Source organism: Molossus molossus, unplaced genomic scaffold (assembly GCF_014108415.1).
Source record: "Molossus molossus isolate mMolMol1 unplaced genomic scaffold, mMolMol1.p scaffold_m16_p_6, whole genome shotgun sequence".
Taxonomy (NCBI): Eukaryota; Metazoa; Chordata; class Mammalia; order Chiroptera; family Molossidae; genus Molossus; species Molossus molossus.
Window position 1 is genome coordinate 43,582,559 of NW_023425399.1, and position 27,865 is coordinate 43,610,423.

Genomic DNA, 27,865 nt, shown 5'->3' on the forward strand with positions numbered 1-27,865 from the left:
GGCTGTGTGGGTATATTCATAATTAAAACAAAACAAGACCTAACAGAAGAGAGACCACATGGGGTTTGAAAACAATGCAGCTCATTTGTTATGTTTTGGATACTTACTGGGCTCAAAGTGGTGAAGGAAAAGCAGGAAATATATCTGAGAACTATCAGAAGTGGCTCATAACTCAAGATGCTTACAACGTAGGTGGGAAGACAGTACATAATTGCATAAAATCCATGAACTCTGTAAGAGCAAATATGAGTTAGTGAGTAGTTAGACAATGGGGTGGAAAAATGTGACTCTGGAAGGGCCTCTCAGTTTCCATATGGAAACAGGCAGGTCTGACTGCTCAGTTCCTGCCATGAGACACTCCCACTGGCATCAGCTGTCCGGCTTCCACACTTGTACAGAGCTGCTCCCCTCTATGCAGATTGTGTTTAATTAAAACCAGAAAAAAAGGGGCTTCTTCTTCTGACTCTTGCTCTCATGCGGAGTTGAAAGAAATCAAACATCTAGGTCAGCCACACTCCCTGGCCCTGGGAGTGATGTTAGCAGGTCCCTCTGAGACAGTGTTGGGGGTGAAGTTGTCTGGGCACTGCTGTTTTGCCACCCCCTCCCATTCCCTGGTGTATTTACCAGACCACCTGCTCCCCACTGGAGTGTATCTCACAGTTTTTCTGCAGCTGTGGGACAAAATGCAAGTACCAGTTGGGAGACATGTCCCTTTACAAGTTCCTGGAGGAGACAAACTGTTTTAAGATTTGTTTTCACTTTTACTGATATAGTTTGATTGATTAGTAGGATGCTTTCATTTCCTTGGAGGTAAACATCAGTCCTTAAACCTCATGAAACAGGTAGCTGGCCTGAGATTTCTTTACCCTCTTCCTTCCCCAGGACGTGGCTGGGAGGAGCATCCTATGGCTGGTGAGATATCCTTATCCACACCCTCTCCACACCCTCTTTACACCTCTGAGTTTGTGCAGGAACCCAGATCCAAGATTATCAGTGCTGAGAAAAGACTTTTTGTGACTGTCAGAAAACAGTCCACATTTTCTTGATAACCACATGAGACCAAACCCTTTCATTTCCCCTCCCATCTTTCCATCTTCTCAATTTTTTTCTTAGCAATAGATTATAAACCAAATTTCATCAATGTATAAAACCAGAACTGCTTCACAAACATTGGCTGGAAGGACCTAGGCCCTGCTCTCCCCCTCCCATCACTCTTGTCCCACCTACTACATGCCCACCCCCGCAAGGTCGCTCCAGGAACAGTGAGATCTGGAGAGCATAGTTTGAAAACCACTGCCTTCATTCTCAGGGATTTAGACTAGTGACTTTTAAGGTCTTTTCCAACTTGGATGTTCTCTGATTCTCTGTGGCATAGTCACACAGCACTCTCAAGCCATCTGCCCACAGAGCAAAGCCAGGCCTCACTTCCCAAACCTGGTCCCTCTGCTGCCTGACCTTTCTCTGAAATTGGAGCTGCCCTGCCTGCAGTAATAGAACCTGGTACCATCTGCTTTGCTGAATCCATCACCAGGTCTTCTGAGTTCCGGCATTCAAAGTGTGGTTCATGGACCGCCAGTATGGATGTCACCTGGGCATGGGATACAATGCAGACTCTCTGGCCCCACCCAATCTAGTGAATCAGAATCTGCATTTTTAGCACAATCCCCTGGAAACACGTCTTCCCATTACATTGTGAGAAGCAAATGCACTCGGCAATATGGACTTTCTATCACTGCTGCCTACTAACCCATGGATTCTTGTCTAGACCTCTGCAGCCACCTTGCCTCCTCGGACAGCACTCTGCTGCATCCACACTCCATTGTCAGAGTCCTCCAAGGGGTCAGGCCAAGGCTGGCCTGCTCTCGGATTCCATCTTGACCACCCACCCACTGCACCCCCACGGTGTGCTCCAACAACTCTGACCTTCTCCATTGCCTCCAACATCTGTTCTCTCTCTTTGGAAGGTTAACTACCACACATCCCTAAAATCTTAGCTGAGAGGTCACTTCCTCTCTGTAGCCTCCTCTGACCCAGGTTGGATCATATCTCCTACCTGTGTGAGCTCATAGCATCCTTCACCTTTCCTGTAATAGCTATTATCACAATGTGTATTATACATTTACAAAAGAGACAGAAAATAGATCTTTGGTTGCTTACAGATGGGGTATAGATAAGAATGGACTGCATGTACACAAGGGGGAACTTTCTGGGGTGATAGACGTGTTGTAAAACTGGACTGTGGTGGTGATAAAAATTTTAAAAATCATCAAACTGTACAGTGGGTCAGTTCTATGGTATATAAATTACACCTCAATAAAACTGTTCAAAAATAAATTAGATTAAAAGAACCAGGATCTTCCAGGTAATTCTGTCGACAGGGCTGCTGTCCTATTCCCCCTCCTTCTTCCACGGAGGAGATGTGCCTGCTCAGCAGCAGCTGGGCGAATGGACAGGCCAAAAACAACTTCCTCCCTCCCAACTATGCCCTGAGCTGAGCTCAGATGCAGATGCTGAAGTGGCAGTTCATTTGATGGTGTCCTGGAGCCAGGACAAGAGAAGATTCATGATTTCTAATAACCCTCTGCCCTGATGTAGCTTTGTCCTCTCTCTAATTAGACAAGCCTCCTTTGGGCACAGCCCAGAAATCAGGACATTTTTGCAGCTCTCACTGCAGAGTTTAGCAAAATAGCTAGGTACTGGGAAGTGTGGTACAGTCATAGATTATTTTTGCCCTGCCTGATCATCAAAAATGCCCAGCCAATTTTAGTTATATTGAAATTCTTCTTCTGAGTGTATTTTTTCTCCTCTGATTTTACATGGCTTTCTCAGAATTTACATGGTTTTCTGAGTCACCATGCAGATAAGTTCAAGCCCAGTACATGACAAAATGTGAACCTAGCCTGAAAGATGTTTGCTTACAAACCAGGCTGATATACAGCCCTTCTCAACTCTCATTGGGCTGGTATCTACTCTGATTTGCTGGTGTTCATATTTAGAATTGTCCCTCTGCTTACAAGGAACACATTCATCACAAGCTAGAAACCTTGTCCTCCAATGTAAGTTCTTCATTTTCACACATACACTGACACTATAAATAATGGCCTTAGAAAAATCTGTCAATTAGAAATTTTCTTTATCATGAATTTTTAAAAATTTAACAAGGAGATATTACATGATGTCTAAGTCTAAAATAAATAGGGAAATGTACAGGTTGGGGTAGGCTAATTGAACCAGCAAATAGATTCTATGTAAATTTTACTAATTTACCACAAAGTCAAAAGCTTAAAACAATACCTATTTATTTTCTCTCCGTTTTTAGGTCAGATGTCCAGAAATAGCATGTCTGGCTTCTCTCCTCTGTCACACGAGGCTAAAACGTAGGTGTTAGCCATCAACAGAGAATAACCCCCAAGCAAATGCCTCTCCCTTTAATTTCTTTCACCAAGAAGAGCCAAGCCTATTTTATGGAGTCACCTGACTAGGTTATATCCACCAAAAACAATCTCCCTATCTTAAAATCAACTGCTTGCAGACATGGATTATATTTGCAAAATTCATTCTCAGGAGCAACTGGATTAGTGTTTGAATAACTGAGAAGGTATATCAGGGGGCTATCTTAGAATTCTACCTACCATAGACATAATGAGGATTATTTCTTCCTCACACCACATTCTGAGAGTTTCAGGTCAAGGCAGTGGGGCTAGCTCTTTTCCATAGAGTCAATCAAAGGCATCGACTTATGGAGGTTCTGTCATCTTCAGTATGTGACTTCCAAGATCTTCCTGAGCATTGACAACAATCAGCAGAAGTGGTAAGGAGCATGAGATGAAAGGTCTTTTTAAAATATAATTTATCTTTATTGTTGAAAGTATGACAGATGTCCCCCCTTCTTCCCCAGTTGACCTCCACCCTACTCCCATTCCCCATCCCCCACCCCCACCATGCCTTCACTGCACTATTTTCTGTGCCCATTGGGGATGAAAGGTCTTTATGGACCAGGCCTGAGAATGGTAACTATCACTTCTGCCTGCCCACATTTGATTGGCTGGAACTCAGGCACATGATGGCAAGGGATGCTGAGACATGGTATCCTTAACTGGGTAATACTTCCTGGTGACATCTTTACACCATGGCTAAGAAAGCCATGCTTTTAGCGGATAGCTAGACATGCCTCTGCCAAAACTGATTTTTTAAGGAAGCAATACAGAATGAATCTATCCACATGAGGAATATTGTTCTCCAGGATTAAAAGTTGACAAAAAAAAAATATCTCAGTTCTAACCAAAGAAAGATACCATTTCCAATAACATCGACATGTACATTACTCATAACTTCATTGCTCATTGTATTTACTTGATTCCACCTCAAAGGCTTTGACTCTTGAAAAATCATATACACTCCCAACTGATGAAGAGTTCAGTGAATGAATTTATTTCATAGAATATAATACAGAACAACAAAATCTAGCTTCCAAATACATTTTGAAAAAAATATTTTATGAGAAAAATGAAAAACTATGTAACCTCCCAAGGTAACTACTTTGAATTGTGACAATCATTAGAAAATATAAGTTCTAGATATTTTCTCTAAAATATCTTAAGTTTGATTCACACCTAATCATTGTCAGTCCTTCTTGTCAGAGAAAGGGGTATTTGGGAGAAATACAAATAATAGTTCTTAATTGGTAAGAACTATTTCCATAAAGTGTTAAATGAATTTGGCCTCAACAAACATTTGAAAGTGACTTCACCATGCTATTCTATCTAAATGGAACCTAAAAATTATAGCAATTGCTCCCCCCCACTCTTAACTTTTCTACTTTACTCATTTATTTTGGTTCTGTAAAACACAACAGAGGAAAACATTTGTTCTATTAATGTGCCATTTGAGAACCCCAAACAACACACATAGTATTATTGAGCTAAGTTTTGTTGTGTTCTATAAAACATGACACTTCTCACAAAGGACTGAGGAAAAGGGCTTAGTTCATATAGTGAGGCAAATGAACAACTAGAAATTGAAAAGAAGAATTCTACCTTCTTGACTTACATATAGTAACAAAATCCCAATCAGAGAAAAATGGAGTTTGATCTGTATGTGTGTATGTGCACATATGTACATATACAAGGAAAATGTAAAATGCATTTCTACCTTTTATTTTGAACTTAAAGACTAATGGCATGATATCAAAATGAAATTATTGAGTGGTTTTTGCCTAATACATTTTCCTTTTGTCTTCGCATGAAATTTAACCCTGGCCTTCTATCTGTGTCCTGCTAGACCCTTATACCTGTGTAGAAAGGTAATTGCTATGTCTGTTTGAGAAAGGAATTGCCTTGGAAGTTGTGATCAGTTAATTAAAAACCATATTTTAAATTTTTTAAGAAGGCAAGTAATTAAGAGCAAATGAGGATAAAGATGAGAGTGTTAAGCAAACTTGACCCCAACTGGATGTGAAGTATGAAAGCACCTAAGAGTGGAGAGGGAGGAGAAGAGCAAAGGGTACAGGTCAGATGGGCTCTGCAGCATCACAATTGTGCTGGGCTGCAGGAAACTGACAATTCAGTGAATAGGGGCTTAAACTCAAAGGTGCCTATTTTTCTCAAGGGAAGGGAGAATCCAGAGGAGTCAGTTTGAGGAATAGTGCAGTGACTTTGCAGTTTTATTAATGTGCTGTGCCCCTTCATGTTTCTGGAGGGCAAAGCTTCTCTTTGATCCTCATGGTTTCATGATGGAGGCTCTATTTAGGGTAAGGATTGTTGGAGTCCGGATGCTAGATGGAATAAACTGGGAAGGCTAGAGGCAGTGATCAGGGTAGAAGGTATGGATTTGTGATTGGAGAAGGGATAGTAGCTATTAATAATAACAAGATCAATTGTGTAATTATAGAGGTGAATGTATGAAGTAGGAGGAAGACCCTAGGAGGGGAAGAATTCAAGAAACTGAGTCAGGGTGTTGAGAAAATTATCTACATGTATAATTAAATCTCCAAAAATGTAAAAGAAGTGGTATTATTTTTAAATTAGTATTACTCCCACTTCCCCATGCCACATCTGTATGGCCTTCCATTGACCTTATGACAAGTGCAGAAAAATAAATTTACTTAGAGAAATTGCCATGACATGCCAAGTCTCTTATTTTTCTTCCTGTGCAGTGTCCTCCCAGCCTCCTCTAGAGACCACATATTTCCTTGTATTAGAAGGACAGGTGTGCTCTGCTCCTTTGGCTCCTGGGGACTAGAGCTCTTAACTAAGGCTGCTCTACTGCTGGCCACCTTTTCTTGTTTTATTCTTTCTGCCTCCTCTTGAAATTCCCTGCTTGGATTTTTTTTCTGCTGCCTCCACTCTTCTCAGCCTATAATTCTCACTGACATGGAGGCACCCTCCCCAGCTACCTGTCAGTTTCTATGAATAAGGGTGGACAGGATTAGGTGATAGTCTACACATGTGTCATTTGCTTCATCAGAGGAAAGAAGGGGGTCCATGCTTACCAAGGTCCATAGATCTACAACTAGCAGGACTTTGTCATGTGCACTGTGGTGGGCAGACACCAAGGGGTGCAGTGCTCAAAGCTTGCAAAGGCCCCACACTGCCTTGCCTTTCCCTTTCTTTCTTTCTTTCTTTCTTTCTTTCTTTCTTTCTTTCTTTCTTTCTTTCTTTCTTTCTTTCTTTCTTTCTCCTTCCCTCCCTCCCTTCCTTCTTTCCTTTCTCTTAATGTCTAGAGTTATTCTGCCAAATCACAAGCAATTTACAGCAAATAGGCAGCCTCTACACCTGTGTAGACACCTGTGTGCATGTGTATGCACCTGTGTGTGTGAGGAATGGAGGTAGTGGCTGGTATTGAGAGAACACTTAAAAGCTATGGGGCCATGCTATGTAGATTACAGTTTCTGTAAGGTGGCTCACTGCGTTGCCAGAAGTAAGATGACTCTCATGGTGAGAGGGATATGCTCAGCACAGAAAATGTGAAATCTCACCCATCCATTGGTAGAACAGCGGCCTGTCTATAATACAGCTGTGTAAACTTCAAGAGGCTGGAGTCCAGAATAATCCTTCTCCCTCAGCCCCTCAGAATATGTCTTTGATATTGTGGGTACTTAGTAAATATTTAATAACAGAATGACTGATGATGTGCATAAAACTAATGCTGATAAAACCATTTGCTTGCCAGTCACATCAGCTGATTGGAATGGTGACCCAAAGCCTTTCAAATGATGTTATAAAGCTGAAGCTGACACCCAAGATGGAGGGCCCAAGTATATGCATTGAATGCACAGGCTGCCTTAGAATGTTGCCAGTAGTGTACATCATGGAAATATTAAATATTTGGGTACAAAGAAAGAGGGAGCATTCATAGAGCCAGACAATCCTGTGCACCTTTGGGTGATGTTATAAAGTACTGATGCAGGGCAAGTGGATCGTCTGAGAATAGCAGAAGGCAAGCAGAATAGGCCAGTAGGCAGAGGGTGGGAAAGGAGGAAAGTAATTTGGAAAAGTCAGAAAGTGAATATCAGGTGATGAATGCAAAGTAAGAGGAATGGATCCAACCACAACAGTATGATTTAAGAAGAAATAACCCAGAGACAGACTGGCATTCCCTATGCACTGTCCAGCAGGGGGGGCACCAGCACTGTCCCTTGAGCATGTGAAAGGTGCGAGTCCAAACTGAGCTCTGCTATAAATGTGGGACTCATGCCCGCTCACAAGCATGCAGGACGAAACAGAAGAATATAAAATACCACATTAATGTTTTTATATTGGTTACGTATTGAAATGGTAATGTGTGGACATATTGAGCTAAATAGGACAATTTAAAATTAATTTCTACCTAGTTCTTTCTATTCATTTTAAACAGAAAGTTTTACTTGAAAAGTAGAACATTTTAAATTGCCTGTATAGCGTATATTATATTTCTCTTTGACAGCTTGTTCTAGAAGTGCTTTCAGCAGTTTTTGGAAAGAGAAGAGAAAGCTTGGAGGAAAGAGAATGTGTGGGAGTAGAAAGCCGATTGGGCTTGGAGTTCACTTCCTAGCTGTAGGTTCTTGGCCAAGTTACATAATTTCAGTGAGGCTCAGTTTCATCATCTACAAAACAGTGCTTTCTAATAGTGCCTAATTCATAAGGCTGTTGTTAAATCTAAATAGGAGACCACATAGAGCCTCTAATGGGATATCTTGCATGTAGCAGGAGGTCCTCAAATAGGAGTTTTATTATTCCCTCACTTTCCCTCACCCAGAGTAACAAGGGGCGACAGAGGCAGCAAGGTGAAGCTGAAAGACGCTTTAGCGAATTTTGAATGTGTGTCTCAACTTTCTGAATGCTGTGGTTTGCACCAGCTTGGGCAGGTGAAAAGAGGAGTAGAGAGCTCATGGGAAATATCAAAGAGAGATGAGAAAGAATTGCACCCAGCCTGTGATGACAAAGCCATCCACCCAGTTTTAAGGGAGAATGACATTGCAGCAGAAAAAGAGTCCTGAGAGTTAGCCGAAAGGGCTTTGAAGTTCCCTGTCCAGTTTGGCTGAAAGGTGCTCTCAGATATGATTGGATTAAGCAGATCACTATGTTCCTACTAGGTAAAGGGGTTTGAGTTTCTGATTTTTGGCAATTTTAGAAAGCTGACTTTGAGTTAGCCACAGCCTCAGCAATCTACGGCATTAATGTACGGCATTAATACATGCCCAAATAGATTTTAGCATTTCCTAAAAAGAGAGTAAAACCCTGGCTTTTTGTTTAGCACAGAGAGTCATAAGGAGAACCCCTGTACTCGCTACTTATAAATAAGCCATCTGGTAAAGAGATACTAGCTAACAGTGAATATCCCATGATCCTGGTGAAGCTCAGTGACAGCAAAAGCAAATTATTTTGGAGGCTCCTGGCCAAGGAACACCGATGGATGAGGAATGATCATCCAGCTCCAATCTGTTGGATTCATAATTCAAGAATGGCCATATTTCTTCCATTAGTTAGTCTCAGTGATGGGAAACAAAAATAGAGCATGGCTAACTTAGGAGAGTAGATAATAACCTAATTACTCCAGGCAGTATTCTAAAAATGACTGCTATAGAAAGATTTTATGAGACCTGCTCCTATTGCAATGGCACCTGTGACTTGCCCCATCCTCCTCCTACCCTACATCCAGTGCCTCTTCAATGGGCCTAGTTTCTCATTTATAAAATGAAGATCATTAGTGCATGAAAGGACATCATCATGCCAATTCTCTTATTTTATGCCTGGTGGGGAAAGGTCCCCAAATTGTCCTGTAAATGCCTGGTGGGGTTATGAATTGCTCTGAGTTTTAAAGGACTCCTCTCCTATGTATGGCAAATACAACACACCAAGGCTTCATCAGCCTAAATAAAGTAAATACGGATGGCTACAAAGACACACCATGGGCATCAAAAGTTGCCTGTTACTTATATCCTTCACTATGTGCCTTAGGTATAAAGAAAGTCCAAAAATAAAGCTCCTTGCTTATTGGCAAAGTATTCTAGTGGGAAAACTGGTCATGGTGTTAATAACCAGTTTGTCAAATTAAATTGTCCTCTCCACACCCCTGTCACCCAAATTGGTAGAGAATTCCAAATCAGGTGAATAATTTCACCATTGAGTTAAACCACTTAATAAGTGTGGGCTTTCTTCTGGCAAACCCTAAATAATTATGTTGCATCAAGAAGTAGGCATTGATTTTAGCTGCAGTGTAAAAGTTTTGATGTAGTAGCCAGTCAGTGTGTTAAAAATAAGAAAAGACAGTTTCCAAGCTTGGCAGCTCAACTCAGATGTAACTCCTACAAGTTGTGACATCTGTTTGGGGCACCTTTCCTCAAGAGATCGGGTCCATGTAATTCCTCCTCATTGCAGCATTTTTCTCCTACTGCATAGACAGAGTTTTGCTACATCCTTACTGACCTCAAAACCAAAACTTACAGAAAAGAAAGTCTAATTAAAAAACAATATCAGGCAATCATTATGTCCAAAGATGGCTTATGGGAGCTGAATATTCCCTACAATATTCAAAACCTACTTAAAAAATATAGTTTTTACTTTGTTCCTGGTGGCTACAGTCTGATTATCCAGAGGGCCACTGCCATATGCTACAATGTGATGCTCAGGCCTTCGGGGCTTGTCCAAAGCCCCAGCTCTTGGGAAGTCTGCAGGCAGTATGATCTCCTCTAGCACAGCATCTTTCCACTTGGGGCTCAGAATCCCCAGTGGGCTTTCACATGGTTATGTGGGCTCCCCTCCCTGGCTCTGGTGCACTGGGCTGAGAGCTGTGAGTGGAGTTGAAACACCACTCTCCTCAGGGGAACCTCTGAAGCTGAGATGTCCCTCAAGAATCTCAGCTGCTGCCCACGGGAGCAGTACGAACCCTTTTTGCAACTCTGCCCTTCCTACCAGTCTCAACGTGGCTTTTTCTTTAAACTCCTGGTTATCAGACTTTTGTTCAGCAAGTTTTCAGTTGGTTATTTAGTTTTATTTTTCGATCATTTTAGTTGTAATTCCAATTTGGTCCTGGGAGGAGTTGAGTATAACCTCCACCTATTCTACCACCATCTCGGATCATCTGACTTCCATTTTTTCTTAAAGATGGGTTTCCGCTAAGAAAAAGTTACACCTAAATCGAATGTTTCAAAATACAATTCTGTAGTTTAATTTTTTTAAATTCTTACCCTAGAGGATAACTGTATCATTACTGGGTTAGCAATTCTAACCAGGAAAGTAAGCCTTGACAGTGGTGTTTAACGTGGGTCCTACCTCACTCATCCAAACCAGGGAGGGGGAGCCACAAACAGTAGAACACCAATAACCAGAGAGAAAATTTGGCAGGCTCCATAGCCTGTTGTGATAGCCAAAATGGTGAAACACAGAAACAAAAGCCAAATGAAAGAACAAGAGACCTCTACCAAAGATGAGATAAATGTAGAGCAGTTAAGCAAGATAACAGAGCTAGAATTCAGAGCCATGATCTTGAGGAAGTTCAACAGCATGAGTAAGGACATAGAGATGTTGAAAATAAAACAATTGGAAATTAAAAACCACCAAGAAGAAATCAAGAATGATATATCAGAAATAAAGAACACATTGGAAGGTCTAAACAGCAGAGTAGAGGAAGCTGAGGACCGGATCAGTGAATCAGGGTATAAAAAAATCAATCAATCAGAAAACCAAAAGGAAAAAATGATTAAAAAACGGGAAGACAGCTTAAGAGAACTGTGGGACAACTGGAAACGTAATAATATTCACATCATAGTAGTCCCTGAAGAAGAAGAAAATGAGCAAGGGATAGAGGATATATTCGAAGAAATACTTACAGAAAACTTCCCTAATTTGGTGAAGGAAGAAGGCATTCAAGTTCAAGAAGCACAGAGAGCCCTAAGTAAGAAGAACCCAAACAGGCCCACACCAAGACACATAGTAATTAAAATGCCAAAAATTAAAGACAAAGAATCCTAAAGGCAGCAAGAGGTAAGCAACAGGTTACCTACAAAGGAAACCCCATAAGGCTCTCAGCTCACTTCTCACAAGAAATACTACAGGCCAGAAGGGAATAGCATGAACTAATCAAGGTCATGAAAAACAAGGATCTGAATCCAAGAATACACTACTCAGAAAGGCTGTCATTCAAAATAGAAGATCAAATAAAGAGCTTTCCAGACAAAAAAAAAAAAAGGCTAAGGGAATACATTAGCACCAAACCAGCACTGCAAGAAATGTTAAAAGGACTGCTGTAATTAGAAGAAATAGGAAGAAAAATATAAACAAACTAAAAAAAAATGGCAATAAGTAGGTACATATCAATAATCAGTTTAAAAGTGAATGGACTGGCCCTGGCCAGTTTGGCTCAGCGGTTAGAGCGTCCGCCTGCGGTCCAGAGAGACCCGGGTTCGGTTCCCGCTAAGGCCATGTACCTTGGTTGCAGTTTGTCTCCAGCCCTGGTTGGTCATGCGGGTGGCAGCCGCTCGATGTGTCCCTTTCACATCGATGTTTCCCTCTCTCTCTCTCTCTCTTCCTCTCTCTCCCTCCCACTCTATCTGTAAAAAAATGAAAAAATGTCCTCGGGTGAGGATAAAAAAAATAAATAAATAAATAAAAAATAAAAGTGAATGGACTGAAAGCTCCAATAAAAAGACACAGAGTAGCTGATTGGATAAGAAAGCATGACTCATCTATATGTTGCTTACAAGAGACCCACCTCACAACAAAAGACTCATATAGGTTAAAAGTGAAGGGATGGAAAAAATATTCCAAGCAAACAGAAAGCAAAAAAAAGCTGGCGTAGCAATACTCATATCTGATCAAATAGATTTCAAAATGAAGACCATAACTAGAGACAAAGAAGGCCACTACATAATATGGAAAGGATCTATCCAACTGAAAGATATAATCTCAATAAACGTATATGCACCCAATATAGGAGCACCAAAATATATTAAAAATCTGGAGGACTTCAAAGGAGAAATTGACAGCAATACAATCATAGCAGGAGACTTTAACACCCCGTTGACACCACTGGATAGATCCTCTAGACAAAAAAATTATAAAAGGAAACAGAGACTCTAAATGAAGCACTAGACAAAATGGATGTAATAGATATCTACAGAGAATTACACCCCAAAACTACAGAGTTCACATTCTTCTCAAGTGCACATGGGACACTCTCAAAGATAGACCATATGTTACGACACAAACTAAGTCTCTACAAGTTCAAGAAGATTGAAATCATATCAAGCATCTTCTCAGATCACAATGGCATGAAACTAGAAATCAATTGCAACAAAAACATGCAAAGATATTTGAACACAAGGAGGCTAAATAACATGTTATTAAACAATGAATGTGTTACCATGGAGATCAAGTAAGAAATTAAAAACTTCCTGGAAACCAATGAAAATGAACACTCAACACAAAATCTATGGGATGTAGCTAAAACAGTTCTGAAAGGAAAGTTCATAGCACTACAGGCGTACCTCAAGAAACAAGAAAAATTTCTAATTGACTGTCTAACCTCACAACTTAAAGAACTAGAGAGCAAACAAAAAGAAAACCCCAGAGAAAGTAGAAGGAAGGAAACAGTAAAGATCAGAGCAGAAATAAATGACATGGAGACCAAAAAAACAATTCAAAGGATCAATGAAACAAAGAGCTGGTTTTTCCAAAAGAGAAACAAGATTAATGGATCCTTGGTTAGACTCACCAAGAAACAAAGCGAGAGAACCCAAATACACAAAATTAGAAATGAATGAGGAGAAGTAACAACTGACACCACAGAAATACAAAAGATCGTTAATAGCTACTATGAAAAATTATATGGCAACAAATTTGACAATCAAAGTGAAATGGACAAATTTCTAGAAACACACAGTCTCCCAAAAATGGACCAGGAAGAGATAGAAAATTTGAACAGACCAATAACAACTAAGGAAATTGAAATGTAATCAAGACTCTCCCAGAAAACAAAAGCCCAGGCCTGGATGACTTCATGAGGGAGTTTTACCAAACATTCAAAAAAATAATAAAAAATAACACCCATTCTCCTCAAACTATTTCAAAAAATTTAAAAAGAAGGAAGACTTCCAAACTCACTTTATGAGGCCAACATAATTCTAATTCCAAAATTACAAAAAGACACTACAAAGAAAGAAAACTACAGGCCAATATCCCTGGTGAACATAGATGCCAAAATCCTGAACAAAATACTAGCAAATCAGATCCAGCAATACATCAAAAAAATTTATTCACCATGACCAAGTGAGATTCATCCCAGGGATGCAAGGCTGGTACAATATTCACAAATAAATAAATGTGATACACTACATAAACAAAATGAAGAATAAAAACCACATGATCATGTCAATAGATGCTGAAAAAGCATTTGACAAAATCCAGCATCCATATCTGATAAAAACACTCAGCAATGTAGGAATAGAGGGATCACATCTCAATATAATAAAGGCCATATATGAAAGACCTACAGCCAACATTATACTCAATGGGCAGGAACTAAAGACATTTTCTTTAAGAACAGGAAAAAGACAGTGATGCCCACTATCGCCTCTCTTATTTAACATAGTACTGGAAGTCTTAGCCTCATATATAAGACATAAAGAAAAAATAAAAGGGATCCAAATTGGAAAAGGAGGAAGTGAAACTGTCATTATTTGCAGATGACATGATATTATACGTAGAAAACCCTAAAGACTGCATCAAAAATCTACTACACTTAATAAATGAATTTGGCAAAGTAGCATGACACAAAATTAACATCAAGAAATTGATGGCATTCTTATACACCAATGACGAACTTACAGGAAGAGAAACTAAAAAAACAATCTCATTTACCATCATGGCAAAAAAATTAAGATACCTAGGAATAAACTTAACCAAAGAAGTAAAGGATCTATTTGCAGAAAACTACAAGACATTGCAAAAAATAGAGGAAGATATAAAAAAGTGATAGCACATACCCTGTTCATGGATTGGGAGAATTAACATCATTAAAATGTTATTAAATGATTATTAAATGTTATTAAATCATTATTAAATGATCTATAGATCAATGCAATCCTCATCAAAATACCAATGACATACTTCACAGAACTAGAACAAATACTTCAAAAGTTCATATGGAACCAAAAAAGATCCCGAATAGCCATAGCAATCTTGAAAAAGAAGGACAAAGTAGGTGGGATCACAATAACAGATGTCAGGTTATACTGCAAAGTGACTGTAATCAAAATAGCCTGATACTGGCACAAGAACAGGCATATAGACCAGTGGAACAGAATAGAGAACCCAGAAATGGACCCAAGGCAATATGCTCATTTAATATTTAACAGAGGTGGAAAGATCATACAGTGGAGTAAAGACAGCCTCTTTAATAAATGGTGTTGGGAAAATTGGGCAGCTACACGCAAAAAAATGAAACTAGGCCATACACAAGAATAAACTCAAAATGAATAAAAGACTTATATGTGACCTGTGAATTGATAAAAATTCTAGAAGAAAATAAAGTCAACAAAATTTTGGACATCATACACAGCAGAATTTTCACTGATACATCACCTAAGGCAACAGAAACAAAGGAAAAAATGAACACATGGGACTACATCAAACTTAAAAACTTCTGCACAGCAAAAAAAACAACCATCAAAATAGAAATGCAACCCACTGTATGGGAGAGCATAATTGCCAATGATATATGAGATAAGGGGTTAATTTCCAAAATATATAGAGTACTCATTCAAATCAACAAAAGAAAGACAAAGAACCCAATTAAAAAATGGGCAGAGGAACTAAATAGACACCTCTCTAAACAGCACATACAAATGGCCAAGAGACATATGAATAAATGCTCAACATCACTAAGCATCAGAGAGATGCAAATTAAAACAATCAAGTATCACCTCATATCTGTCAGAATGGCCACCATCAACAGATCATCAAACAAGAAGTGTTGGCGAGGGTGTGGAGAAAAGGGGACTCTAGTACACTGCTGGTGGAATGCAGACTGATGCAGCCACTATAAAAAACAATATGGTGTTACCTCAAAAAATTAAAAATTGAACTGCCATTTGACCCAGTAATTCCACTTCTAGGAATATACCCTAAGAAGCCTGAAACACCAATCAGAAAGAATATATGTACCCCCATGTTCATAGCAGCACTATTTACAATAGCTAATATCTGGAAACAGCCCAAGTGTCCATCAGTAGACGAATGGATAAAAAAGCTGTGGTACATATACACAATGGAGTACTATGCAGCTGTAAGAAATAAAGATCTCTTATCCTTTGAGACGACATGGAGGGACCTGGAATGTTTTATCCTATGTGGAACAAGCCAAACAGAAAAAGACATATACCACATGATTTCACTTATATATGGAATATAATGAACATAACAGTCTGCGGAATAGGGTAGACCTAGAAACATGGAAGTGGGTACAGACTGACAACCCTCAGAAGAGAGGGTGGTGGGGGGAGGGAAGAGATGAACCATAGTACTTATATGCATGTATATAAGTACATGGACAACAAAGCTGGGGACAGGGTGGGGGGAATGGGGAGGAGGGTTTCAATGGGGTAAAAAAAGAGTAACATATGTAACAAAAATAAAATTAAAAATAAAATATAATGAAATAAAATAAAATTCTTAGCAATAATATCCCCCTTTTGGATCATATCTCGACATAATAAAGGCCATATATGAAAGACCTACAGCCAACATCATACTCAATGGACAGAAACTAAAAACATTTCCATTAAGAACAGGAATAAGACAGGGATGTCCACTTTGGCCACTCTTATTTAACATTGTACTGGAAGTCTTAGCCACAGCAATCAGACATGAAGAAAAAATAAAAGGGATCCAAATTGGAAAGGAGGAAGTGAAACTGTCATTATTTGCAGATGACCTGATATTGTACATAGAAAACCCTAAAGACTCCATCAAAAATCTATTAGACTTAATAAATGAATTTGGCAAAGTAGCAGGATACAAAATTAACATCAAGAAATCGACGGCATTCTTGTACATCAATGATGAACTCACAGAAAGAGAAACTGAAAAAACAATCCCATTTACCATCGCGCAAAAAAAATTAAGATACCTAGGAATAAACTTAACCAAAGAAGTAAAGGACCTGTTTGCAGAAAACTACAGGTCATTGAAAAAAGAAATAGAGGAAGATATAAAAAAGTGGAAGCACATACCCTGTTCATGGATTGGAAGAATTAACATCATTAAAATGTCCATACTACCCAAAGCAATCTATAGATTCAATGCAATCCCCATCAAAATACCAACGATATATTTCATAGAACTAGAACAAATACTTCAAAAGTTCATATGGAACCAAAAAAGACCCCGAATAGCCACAGCAATCTTGAAAAAGAAGAACAAAGTAGGTGGGATCACAATACCAGATATCAGGTTATACTACAAAGCGACTGTAAACAAAACAGCCTGGTACTGGCACAAGAACAGGCATATAGACCAGTGGAACAGAACTGAAAACCCAGAAATGGACCCAAGGCAATACGCTCAATTAATATTTGACAAAGGTGGAAAGATCATACAGTGGAGTAAAGACAGCCTCTTTAATAAATGGTGTTGGGAAAATTGGACAGCTACATGCAAAAAAATTAAACTAGACCATCACCTTACACCATACACAAAAATAAACTCAAAATGGATAAAAGACTTAAATGTGACCCGTGAATTCATAAAAATTCTAGAAGAAAATGTAGGCAACAAAATTTCGGACATCATATGGAGCAGAATTTTCACTGATACATCACCTAAGGCAACAGAAATAAAGGAGAAAATGAACACATGGGACTACATCAAAATACAAGGTTCTGCACAGCAAGAGAAACAATCATCAAAATGGAAAGGCAACCCACTTTATGGGAGAACATCATTGCCAATGATGTATCAGATAAGGGATTAATTTCCAATATATATAGAGTGCTCATACAACTCCACAAAAGGAAGACAAAGAACCCAATTAAAAAATCGGCAGCGGAACTGAATAGACACCTCTCCAAACAGGACATACAATTGGCCAAGAGACATATGAAGAAATGCTCCACATCACTAATCATCAGAGAGATGCCAATTAAAACAACAATGAGGTATCACCTCACACCTGTCAGAATGGCCGCCATCAACAAATCATCAAACAACAAGTGTTGGCGAGGGTGTGGAGAAAAGGGGACTCTAATACACTGCTGGTGGGAATGCAGACTGGTGCAGCTGCTATGGAAAACAATATGGTGCTACCTCAAAAAATTAAAAATTGATCTTCCATTTGACCCAGTGATCCCACTGCTGGGAATATACCTTAAGAAGCCTGAAACACCAATCAGGAAGAATATATGTACCCCCATGTTCATAGCAGCACTATTTACAATAGCTAAGATCTGGAAACAGCCCAAGTGTCCACCAGTAGACGGATGGATAAAAAAGCAGTGGTACATATACACAATGGAGTACTATGCAGCGGTAAGAAAGAAAGATCTCTTATCCTTTGAGACGACATGGAGGGACCTGGAAAGTATTATCCTAAGTGAAAGAAGCCAAGCAGAAAAAGACAAATACCACATGATCTCACTTATATACGGAATATAATGAACATAACAGTCTGAGGAATACAGTAGACCCAGACACATGGAAGTAGGGCACAGACTGACATCCCTCAGAAGAGGGGATGGGGGGTGGGGGGGTGGGAAGAGATAAACCACAGAACTTATATGCATGTATGCATGACCAATGGACATGGACAACTAAACCGGGTACAGGGTGGAGGGGGGGTGTGGTGGGGGGTGCCAATGGGGTAAAAAGGTAAAATATCTGTCACAAAAAAATAAATAAAAATTTATATAAAAAAAAATATCCCCCTTTTGAGTGCAGTCATAAGCAGAATAAATCTGTGTGTATATGTATATATGCATGTTTATATGTATGTACATATGAATATATGACAGAAAAGAATGGAGTTGTTTTGGTGAAGCATGACCCAAGGTAGGGGATGGAGAAGAGAAAGGAGAATGGAGATTTCCATTTTACATTATATCTGGGTCCACAAAGAAACATCAGACTCTCTGGGTCACAGTTTGAGAAATGTAGGCCTGCTTTTTTTTTTTAATCACCTTTATTGAGGTGTAATTTGCCTACCAAAAAATTACTATTTTTTTATTATTATTTTATTTTTTATTTATTTTTTATTATTTTAAATAACTTTTATTTTGAAATAATTGTAGACTTATAGAAAAGATGCAGAAACAGTGCAGAGAATTCTCATATACCCTGCACCTAGCTTTCCCTAATGTTGACATCTTACATAACCATATTACAATGATCAGAACCAGGAAATTAACATTGCAGTGCTCTTAACTAAATTACAAAACTTACTCAAATTCCACCAGTTTCCCCACTAATCTCTTTTTCCAGTCCAATGCAGGATCCCACATTGCATTTAGTTGTATGCCTTAAAGAGGTTGTTGCAATTCGTGACAGATCCTTGGTCTTTAGCTTTCATGACCTTCACCATTTTGAAGAGTCCAGGCCAGTGTGGATTTGTGTTCTGTTTTCTCATGGTTTGATGGAGGTTATATGTGTTCAGCAGGAATGACACAGTGACCTGTGCTTTTTTCATCAAGTCATATCAGGAGGATGCAATGTTATATGTATTACCGGTGATATTAGCCTTCACACTTAACATAAAGCTTTTGAGATCCGTCCATGTAGTTGTATATGTTGTATATACAGAGAGTTTATTCCTTTTTATTGCCTAGTAAAATTTCAGTGTACAAGTGTATCACCTTTTGCTTATTCATTTACCAGTGGATAGATGTCTGGGTTGTTTCCAGTTTGGGGTTATTACGAATAAAGCTGCTATGATCATTTATGTATAAGAATTAGTGTCTACAGGTGTTTTCATTTCTCTTGGGTAAATACCTGGGAGTGGCACATAAGTATATGTTGAATTGTCTAAGAAACTGCCCAACTATGTTCCAACATGGCTGTACTTTTTTACATTCCCACCAGCAATGTATGAGAATTCCTATTGCTCCAGAACTGGATATCATCAGTCTCTTTACTTCAATCATTATCGTGAGTGTATAGAGGTATCACATTGTGGGTTTATTTTCATTTCCCTAATGTCTGATAATGTTGAACATCTTTTCATGAGCTTCTCTTTCATTCATTCTTCTTTGATGAAGTGCCTGCTCAAATATTTTGCCCAATTTTTTATCATCTTTGTGTGTGTGTGTGTGTGTGTGTGTGTGTGTGTGTGTGTGTGTGTGTGTTATGTGTTCTTATATATGTTGGTTACAAATACTTTATAAGATGTATATTTTGCAACTGTTTTCTCCCAGTTTATGGTCTGACCTTTTATTTTCTTAATAGTGTCTTTGAATAGCAAAGTTTTGTTGTTTTTTGTTGCTCCATTTTATCAATATTTTTCCTGGTTTTTCCTTGTCTGTATTCTAGCTAATAAATCTTTGTGTAGCCCAAGCTCACAAAAATTTTCTTCTGGAATGAGTTTCAAGTGGCAGTAGCACCTATTACTTTATTTTCTCAGTTTCTCTTATTTCCCCTTAACTGTAAATTTAGAAACAAATATTCCTTCACCAGGGAGGAGCACTAATCTTTTGGCCAGTGAAGGAAGACTTGTAATAATGATGGAAACTTTTTTGTTAGTTACCATAAAGGCTCATGTGTTGGTTTCAGTGGAATACCTGCTACCCACACTTTTAGTTTGGGTGCTCACAAAAACAAACCCTGAGATAAGAACTAGAGTAAAGGTAGTGGTGTACTGGTAAATATGCAATATCTAGATCTCCTGGGGGAGAGAGGGAAAGACCTGGTTTGAAGCCTTTGCCTATTTCCATGGTGCAAAAATCCACACTATGACCACTCTTCAGCTATCAGTGTATCAGTGGACTTGCAAGTTTCCTGAAAGTTTAGTAATTAGCCCTTCTGAGTTGGTAAGAGCCTCCACCAGCACCCCCACAAGGTACAGGAAGTTTATTTGAGGTCATGCCCAGGAAGCAGACATGAGGGAGTGGGGAAGCAAGATAGGGAAAGGAGGGAAGCCAACAAAGAGGGCATTATAGAGCTGGTTAACACAATGAACAACTGGGACTCAGCCCATTGAGGCTGGTGTAGACCCCAACTCAGAATTGCCCCAGTAAGGGCTGAACAAGCTAATTATTGATTCATTGACACCTACTCTATCTTTGATTGATTATTGCTTCTTGGTTGTTAAAACCTAAACACTTTCAGGCTACTCTACACACAGGCTAAAGAAGGCTCTCTAGCACTGGCAGCTTCCTCAGGCAGAAAAGCAGATCCACAGGTAAGGTGGGAAACTGTCCGAAATAGGAAGCTGCCAGTGTGTCTTAAGTTGTCCATTGCTAGAAGTGGGCCAGGGGGCATCCACAGCATGTGCTGCATGTATCACATACTTTTTCTAAACCGGAATTCCCAGTACTCAACACCTTCCATTAGGTCCACAGTCAAAGGCATATTCCCTGTCTGGTGCAAACTTGATGATAAAATGTAACTAAAAAGAGGTACCTTCAAGTCTACTAGGTAATGCTTTATTATTATTATTATTATTATTATTATTATTATTATTATTATTGGCTTTTATCAGTTAATTTAAAGTCCCCACCAGACCAGACCCAGCAACACTGGCATTCCAATAGGAGCCACAATGTTTATTCTTCTGTTCATTGGTATGCTTTGTTTAGAAAGTGAAAAGGGAAATTACTTCTTTGTCAGTTCTTAAAAAGACAGGTAATATAAGCATCAGTAATAAAATCCAATCAAATAGTTTTCTCATCAGACCACTTAATTGGAATTATATATATGGGAGGAGGAGTTGTCTTACAAATCAATAGACAACTTGTATTCAAATATTTTCCTATTTTCAGACTGTCTCACTTGTGGTAGCATCTTGAGCTTGAGTAGCTGTCTACATTTCTGAGGTCAGCCCACTGACCTTTCCTTGTTGGATGTCTGACCTAATGTTTCTGTGGTTATATAGATGAGAGGAAATCTGATGATGACAAATAATAAGATGTTTTCTTAAATGCAAAAGTTTAGTCTTTCTTGGGACAAAAAGAAATTGACAATGGCTCTGTCTTCTCCAACCAGGGAAACTTCCCACAGACAGGGAAAAAATGGTCCTAGATTTAGACACCATGTGCTCTTCAACTGTCATTAACATTGGATCCAGGGGTGGGTTGGATTTTATCATTGCATTGGCCATCCTTGTTGACCACTGGGGAATGCCAAATCATGTGTTTATTGGAATGTGAAACTTGGCTGGGTTTCTTTGGATGGGCAACAGAAAAGGAAACCAGACTCGTCAGCAAACCATTCCTGTGTGACTGCTTTGATATAAGTGGCCCCCACAGATACAGTCAAAGAGAGGATTAAGCCTACAGATCTTTTCTTATCTGTTGGTAAAGAAGGAAGTATGAATGATTTCCTAAGTCTATTTCAATTCAGTTGGTTTCACTTTTCTAACAAGTTGATTAAGATTGACCCCAGCAATATTATTCAGCATTTATTAAATGCTTGCAACAGTCCAGCTATTATGTTAAGAATTTTTGCATGTATTATCTTTATTCAAAACAACCATATCTAGTAGGAACTATTATTTTTCCCATTTTACAGACAATGAAAACTGAAGCCTTAGTGAGGTTAAATACTCACCTCGGGTCGCACAGCTGAGATAAGGACCTACCAACTTATTTGCACGGGGGGAGAGCAGAGGTAGTTAGCTGGCAAATTTCTTCTATTCCTGTTTTGTAAGTTGCAGAAGAGAACTGAAGAAACTGAAAGATACCACTGTTCTCCAGTCCCTTTATAACCTCAAGGGAATTTATTTCCCTTTTGCTTCAGCATGCTTTACCTCCATGCCTTTGGATCATCTCCTGTGTTCTTATTTGCAACTCAGCGTCTTGCTTTCTCTGAGTCCTAGAGGAGGTAAGTGAAAGCATGATTAAATTTTAGCTCTCTGCCTAAAGCCACAGCTCCTAACACTGCTGTCAGCATCTACAAAGAGCAGCAAAAGTTAGTCTTCCTTGTTATCAGTGACATTCTTTCTCTAAAAATGGAGAAGATTTTTAGTAGATGGTCTAAGAGCATCTTTGTCTTGAGCCCTGATTGCTTTCTAGGGGCACACCAGATGAACAGGATGCGAGAAGAACATCCCAAGACCAGCAGTCATTTATACTGTTGTCCAGGCACAAAGGATTCCTTGGAATACCTCTGAATATCAAGCCAGACTATATTAGCCATAGGGGAAGGATCCCATGGGCCTAGTTGTCTGATAAGAGAGGTTTTGAACCTCCTAGTTAAAAGTCCGTAGTAATCAACTGGTAATTGTTTAAATGGATTGTCATTGAAGTGTGAATTTGGAAATACTGAAATGTAAAGTTTTGGTCTAGCTTTGTTAGCTGTACTAGATCTTAAACAATAAAATGAAGGTCAGAGTTTAAGAGCCACACAAGTCTGTTAACTTTGTAAATTTATACACATAGCCTCAGACTGGATCCCTACCCATAGCCATCTAGCCATTAGCCCTTTACGCCAGTCACAGGCAAAATCAGGCTGGGGACCCTGGATGACCCAATGTAGCCCTTCACCGCTAATAGGAATCACCTTCTACTCCAGGAGCATATTCTATGATACTGGGTTGGTTCTGGTAATAGATCACAGCAATGACATACAGTTAAGGAAGTGGTCCCAACCAGGGGACATTGGCATGACTTTCAACTGGGTACTGAAAACTAGATTAAGTGCTGGTCGTTTGACCATCTAAGGAGGCCTATCTACCAGGAACCCTTGAAAACATCATTCTAATAAATGGGAAAGATGGTTTCACTTAACTTGGGTTTCCACATGACACAACTGAAGACACATACATTGATTTCCACCTGACACAAACAGCCACCTACGTTGAAATAAAAAGGATCTTATGCTTTTTGCTACTGCCAGCCTGTTTCCATACATGTGTTTTATTAGTGCTCACATCATCCCACCACATGAAATTTTAAAATTGAACAGTGCTTAGTATTTATCAACTTTTAATAAAATGTTTCACTATCTAAATATTAAATATTAAAACTTTTAATTCACCAACAACAAGTTGCCTAGTTTAGAGTAGTTCGTTTTACAAGAGAAACTTGAAAAGAATAACAATCACAGAAAAATGGAGAAAGATTTTGTTGAATACTTTTCAGAATATTGACTATGCTTGCATCAGTGGAAATGAATTAGTAAGAGGCTTAATTTCTGTATACATTTTTTATTAATAGAAGATTAGTTTTCTCCTCCATCATCCACTAAATAAATGTTGAATAAATATTTAAAGAACATGAATTTGAAGAGGCGTCAGATTACCAACCTGCCTGGAATGCCTGTGTCTCAGGCCGATTCTGTTTTTGAAAGTCCTGGTTGCTCACCCATGATTGGCTTACAGTTCTACTGTTTGATGTTTTCTGGCAGCTGTAGTGCCCACCAACTCCCAAGATTGTGTTTGGAGAGAGAATAATGAGAAAATGACAGAAAGACAAGAATGCAAATATCTTGATAACTTTAACCAGCTTGGTATCTTTCAAAGGCACAACATTATGCAATAAGCTTAGCTCTAACTCTGGCATGAAAATTCCTAACTGACTGTGGTTTTCCACAGAAAGGCTCAGCTCAAGTTATCAATAAAAGCTCTGAGACAAGAAGCAGGTTTCTCACCAACCTTTAAGTGAAGCATTTCACTATCTTTCAGAGAGTTGAGTATTTTCTTGTGGAGAGTTGAAATTTCAAAGTCCTCCAGAGAAGTTAAACTCTCTAATATTTACAATACATTCCTAGTGTAGAAGTCATGTCTTCATTTTCTCAAACAAGCCTGAAGGGGAAAAGGCAGTGTTGCAAACAAGTCTGTTGTCAGTCTTTACATGAGATTTTGAGAAGCCCCACAGAATATGCCCACTAGAATTTAGTGGGGAGAAGAGGGCAGGTGTCATGAGAAATGGGAGAGGAAGAAGGAAAGAAATAACTTAAGGAAGAATGAAAGGTCATGGGAAATCATCAAGCTAGTGGGCATTTCTGAGCCTTCAGACCACTCTTCCTCCCTTGCAGCTGAAAGCAGTTAACAGGTTAGAGCTGTGAGATCTGGTTCAGATTAGAGACATGCAAATGAGGTTGAAGTCCATTTTTAGTAATGTACTGACTCTGTGACCTTGGGCTTACATTCTCTTTGCCTCAGTTTTTTGTCTGAAAAGTGGGGATAACAATAGTATTTACCTCAGGGTATTGTTGAGAGAAAAAAGAAGTTCTAGGCCCATTATCATATTCAATAAATGTTAGTGGTCATAATTATCACCATCATTTACCATCATCTTTCTCATTATCACCATCATCATCACTACTGTCTCTATAATATCACATCACAATCACTATCATCACCACCACCATCATCTTCACATCATCGAATTATTATCCCCTTCACCCTCACCATTGTGACCATCATCACCATCATCATTTTTATTATCACCATCACCACTACCATCATCATCATCATTATCATCATTTTCCCCTTCATCACATCACAATCACTATCATCATTGTCATCATCATAATCACAATTAAATCAACCATCATCACCATCTTAAAGTCATTTTTATCATCATCATCATCATCCTAAGTTTCATCTAGTGAAATCAATAGTGATTTCCATTCAAGAAAGTCTGCAGTTATGCATCCAACTCAGCCTGAAATGCTTGAGCCTCCCAAAATTAATCTTTGCATATTTCTGCAGTCTCATCTGTCTCTGCTTTCTCACCCACAATGTATACTCCAGCAATAGTGAATAATTTGTAGTTTTCAATGTAAATCATGTTAATTTAGGACACCATGCTTTTATTCAAGCCCTTCCCTTGTCTAGCCAATTCTTTCCTGACCTTTTTTCTTGGCTAATGCCTGTTCATCTTCTTGGACATGATATAAGCATCAACTCCTCCAGAACATAATCCTCCTTGGAGGGTTTGGGGGTTCAGGGACCTTAGGTCAAGAGCCTATATCTCATTGGAGGTCTCTGTAGAAGGAGAGATGGGGCCTGGCAGAGGTTAGGGGAGTAGAGTTGCTCCTAAAATAGAACACAAACAGTCCTCTTCCTGAGATGGTGTGTGATGTATGGTTCATAGCATATATTTGAGAGGCAGGTCATCTGGATTCAAATCCTCCCTCCTCCACCTACTAGCTGTGTGACCTGACCAGGTTACTGAACTTGGTTCCCAATGCGAGCCCAGTGCCCTATCCTGCAGCTGTTGAGAGGGTCAATGGAGAATGCATACTCTTGGCACCCAGTGAAGCCCGCATCATCCCAGCTATATAAACCTGACCACAGAAGCTTCCTTTAGTGTATACTGAAGGAGAAGTGGCAATTATCACCCCCACTTTCTTGAGAAACTGACAACCAATAAAACATTCTTCCCCCACTGAAATATTTCTCTGGAGATGGTAAATCTCTTATTCCCAAAGCTCTGAAATAATGACCCCAGTATGGTGACCTCCAGGAACAGTGAGTGATCAAACATGGGCCTCATCTGGGTATCATGAAGACTCCTTTCAAGTAACATAATTGTAAGATTTATGCTAATGGAGCAGGTACATTAACATGTACTCATTTCCTTTAGCAGTTTGAGTCCCTGGAAGATACATATTTTCAGTTGGCAATGGTTCCCGAAGACTTTCACAATGCCAACTGACAACATGACCATGAAGGGGTAGGACTAAGGGAGAGTCCTCCATAGACTTATGGGAAACACTTATTTCTACTAGTGGCCCATCTTGAATTCAAACAGAACAGAGTAACCCCCCAGAAAGCAAGGGAACTGGGTGCTCATATACCAACTCCCATCAGCCATTGGTTGAGGGCTCCCAGGGACAGTAATGCCCAGCACTTCTTGACTGCTTTGTGAAAGATTAAACCAAAAGTCTTCAAACAAATGGAGGCAGATTCTGACATTTTAAAGGCAGTGAAATGCTTTAAATTAATAAGGCCTAAAGAATATGATGGAACCAGGGGCACCATAGCCATCTGCTACATTCTTCTTCCCTACAACTACTTCCACTAGATCCTCTCATTCAGAAACCTAGTCTGTCCACAAGTCTCAGAATTTGTCTCTTTAGTCACTAAATGAGGTGAGTGTTTCCACTCTAATGATGTCTATAATGGGCGCAGAACCTGAGAGTGGGCGCCTCAGTCAGTCTCAACATGGCATCGTGGAACCATTCAATACAGAGCTGTAATAGGGGAAATAATTTTAAAAGAAATGACTTTTTTAAAAGTCTAGTCATATATGATCACTTAAAACTATGAAAAAACAGAGAAGGGAACTGAAGGATCTTTTTTTCTTTTTTTGACTCCTCACCCAAGGATATTATTACATTTTTCTTCAGATAGAGTGGGAGGGAGGTAGAGAGGGAAACATTGATGTCAGAGAGACATCAACTGGTTTCCTGCCTCACAACCCTGACCTGGGCCGGGGACAAACTGCAACCAAGGTACATGCCCTTGACCAGAATCAAACCCACAATTCATAGGTCTCTGCAGGTTAATGCTCTAACTGCTGAGCCAAACCAGCCAGGGCTGGAGGATCTTTTTGGTTATTATTCAAGTCACATTCCCTGGGAGATGTAGAATAATTTCCACCAAGGCCAGAGTTCTGTAGATTTTCCCTAGGAATCACCTCTCCAGCACACCCTCAATGAAATTAAAGACAGAGCAACGTGAGTGCAGATGATGTAGTGAAAGGAAATTGGAATCCGCTGACTAGAGTTGCCACATGGAACAGTAGGACTAATGTTGTGCTGTTCAGATACATTTGCCCTCACAATTCAGAAGCCCTTCTGTATATCAGCATTTCAGCTAGAGCCTGTTCATCTCCATTAAGTCACAGGCCACAATAATTTCCTGTTACCTTAGGTATTTTTCAGTTTAACCACTGTCACCAAAGTTTTCTAGTTTTATTAGTCCCAACCAACCTCTGGAACTGCCTAATGAGATAATATTTATCTTTCAAAATCCCAGTTTAGCAACTACTTTCTCTGTGAAGACTTCTCTAATCTCCTTCACTGGCCTTGCCCAGAAAATGAATCTTCTGTGTCCGGTGTCAGTTAGGGAGGTACACAGCTGCAAGTACAGAAACCCCGACCAATGGCAACACAGGCAAAGGGGGGTTCATTTTCTCACACAGTGAGAAGTATGGAGGGGATGTTTTCTGGCATTAGATCAGCTGGTGAATGGCATCCTCTGAGCTCTGCCTTCCTTAGCATATTGATGCACC

At 39.4% G+C, this 27,865-nt stretch overlaps 1 protein-coding gene across 11 annotated transcripts in view; it reads left to right on the top strand.

Moving 5' to 3' along the window:
• The window catches only part of SLC24A3 (solute carrier family 24 member 3), a 558,214-nt gene that overhangs the window by 361,601 nt on the left and 168,748 nt on the right, over positions 1-27,865 (top strand). Inside the window, exon 1 of one of the 11 annotated variants that reach the window (XM_036245884.1) lies at positions 3,345-3,811. The exons of 8 other annotated variants lie outside the window; for them this stretch is intronic. Coding sequence is in view for 1 of the 3 variants with exons in the window: in XM_036245877.1 (XP_036101770.1) it covers positions 19,554-19,613 (60 nt within the window). In the remaining 2 variants the exon portion in view is untranslated. Of the gene's footprint in view, positions 1-3,344; positions 3,812-19,553; positions 19,614-22,416; positions 22,503-27,865 lie in introns of those variants that run through there. 2 more of the 11 variants (XM_036245877.1, XM_036245883.1) reach the window with 2 other exon arrangements.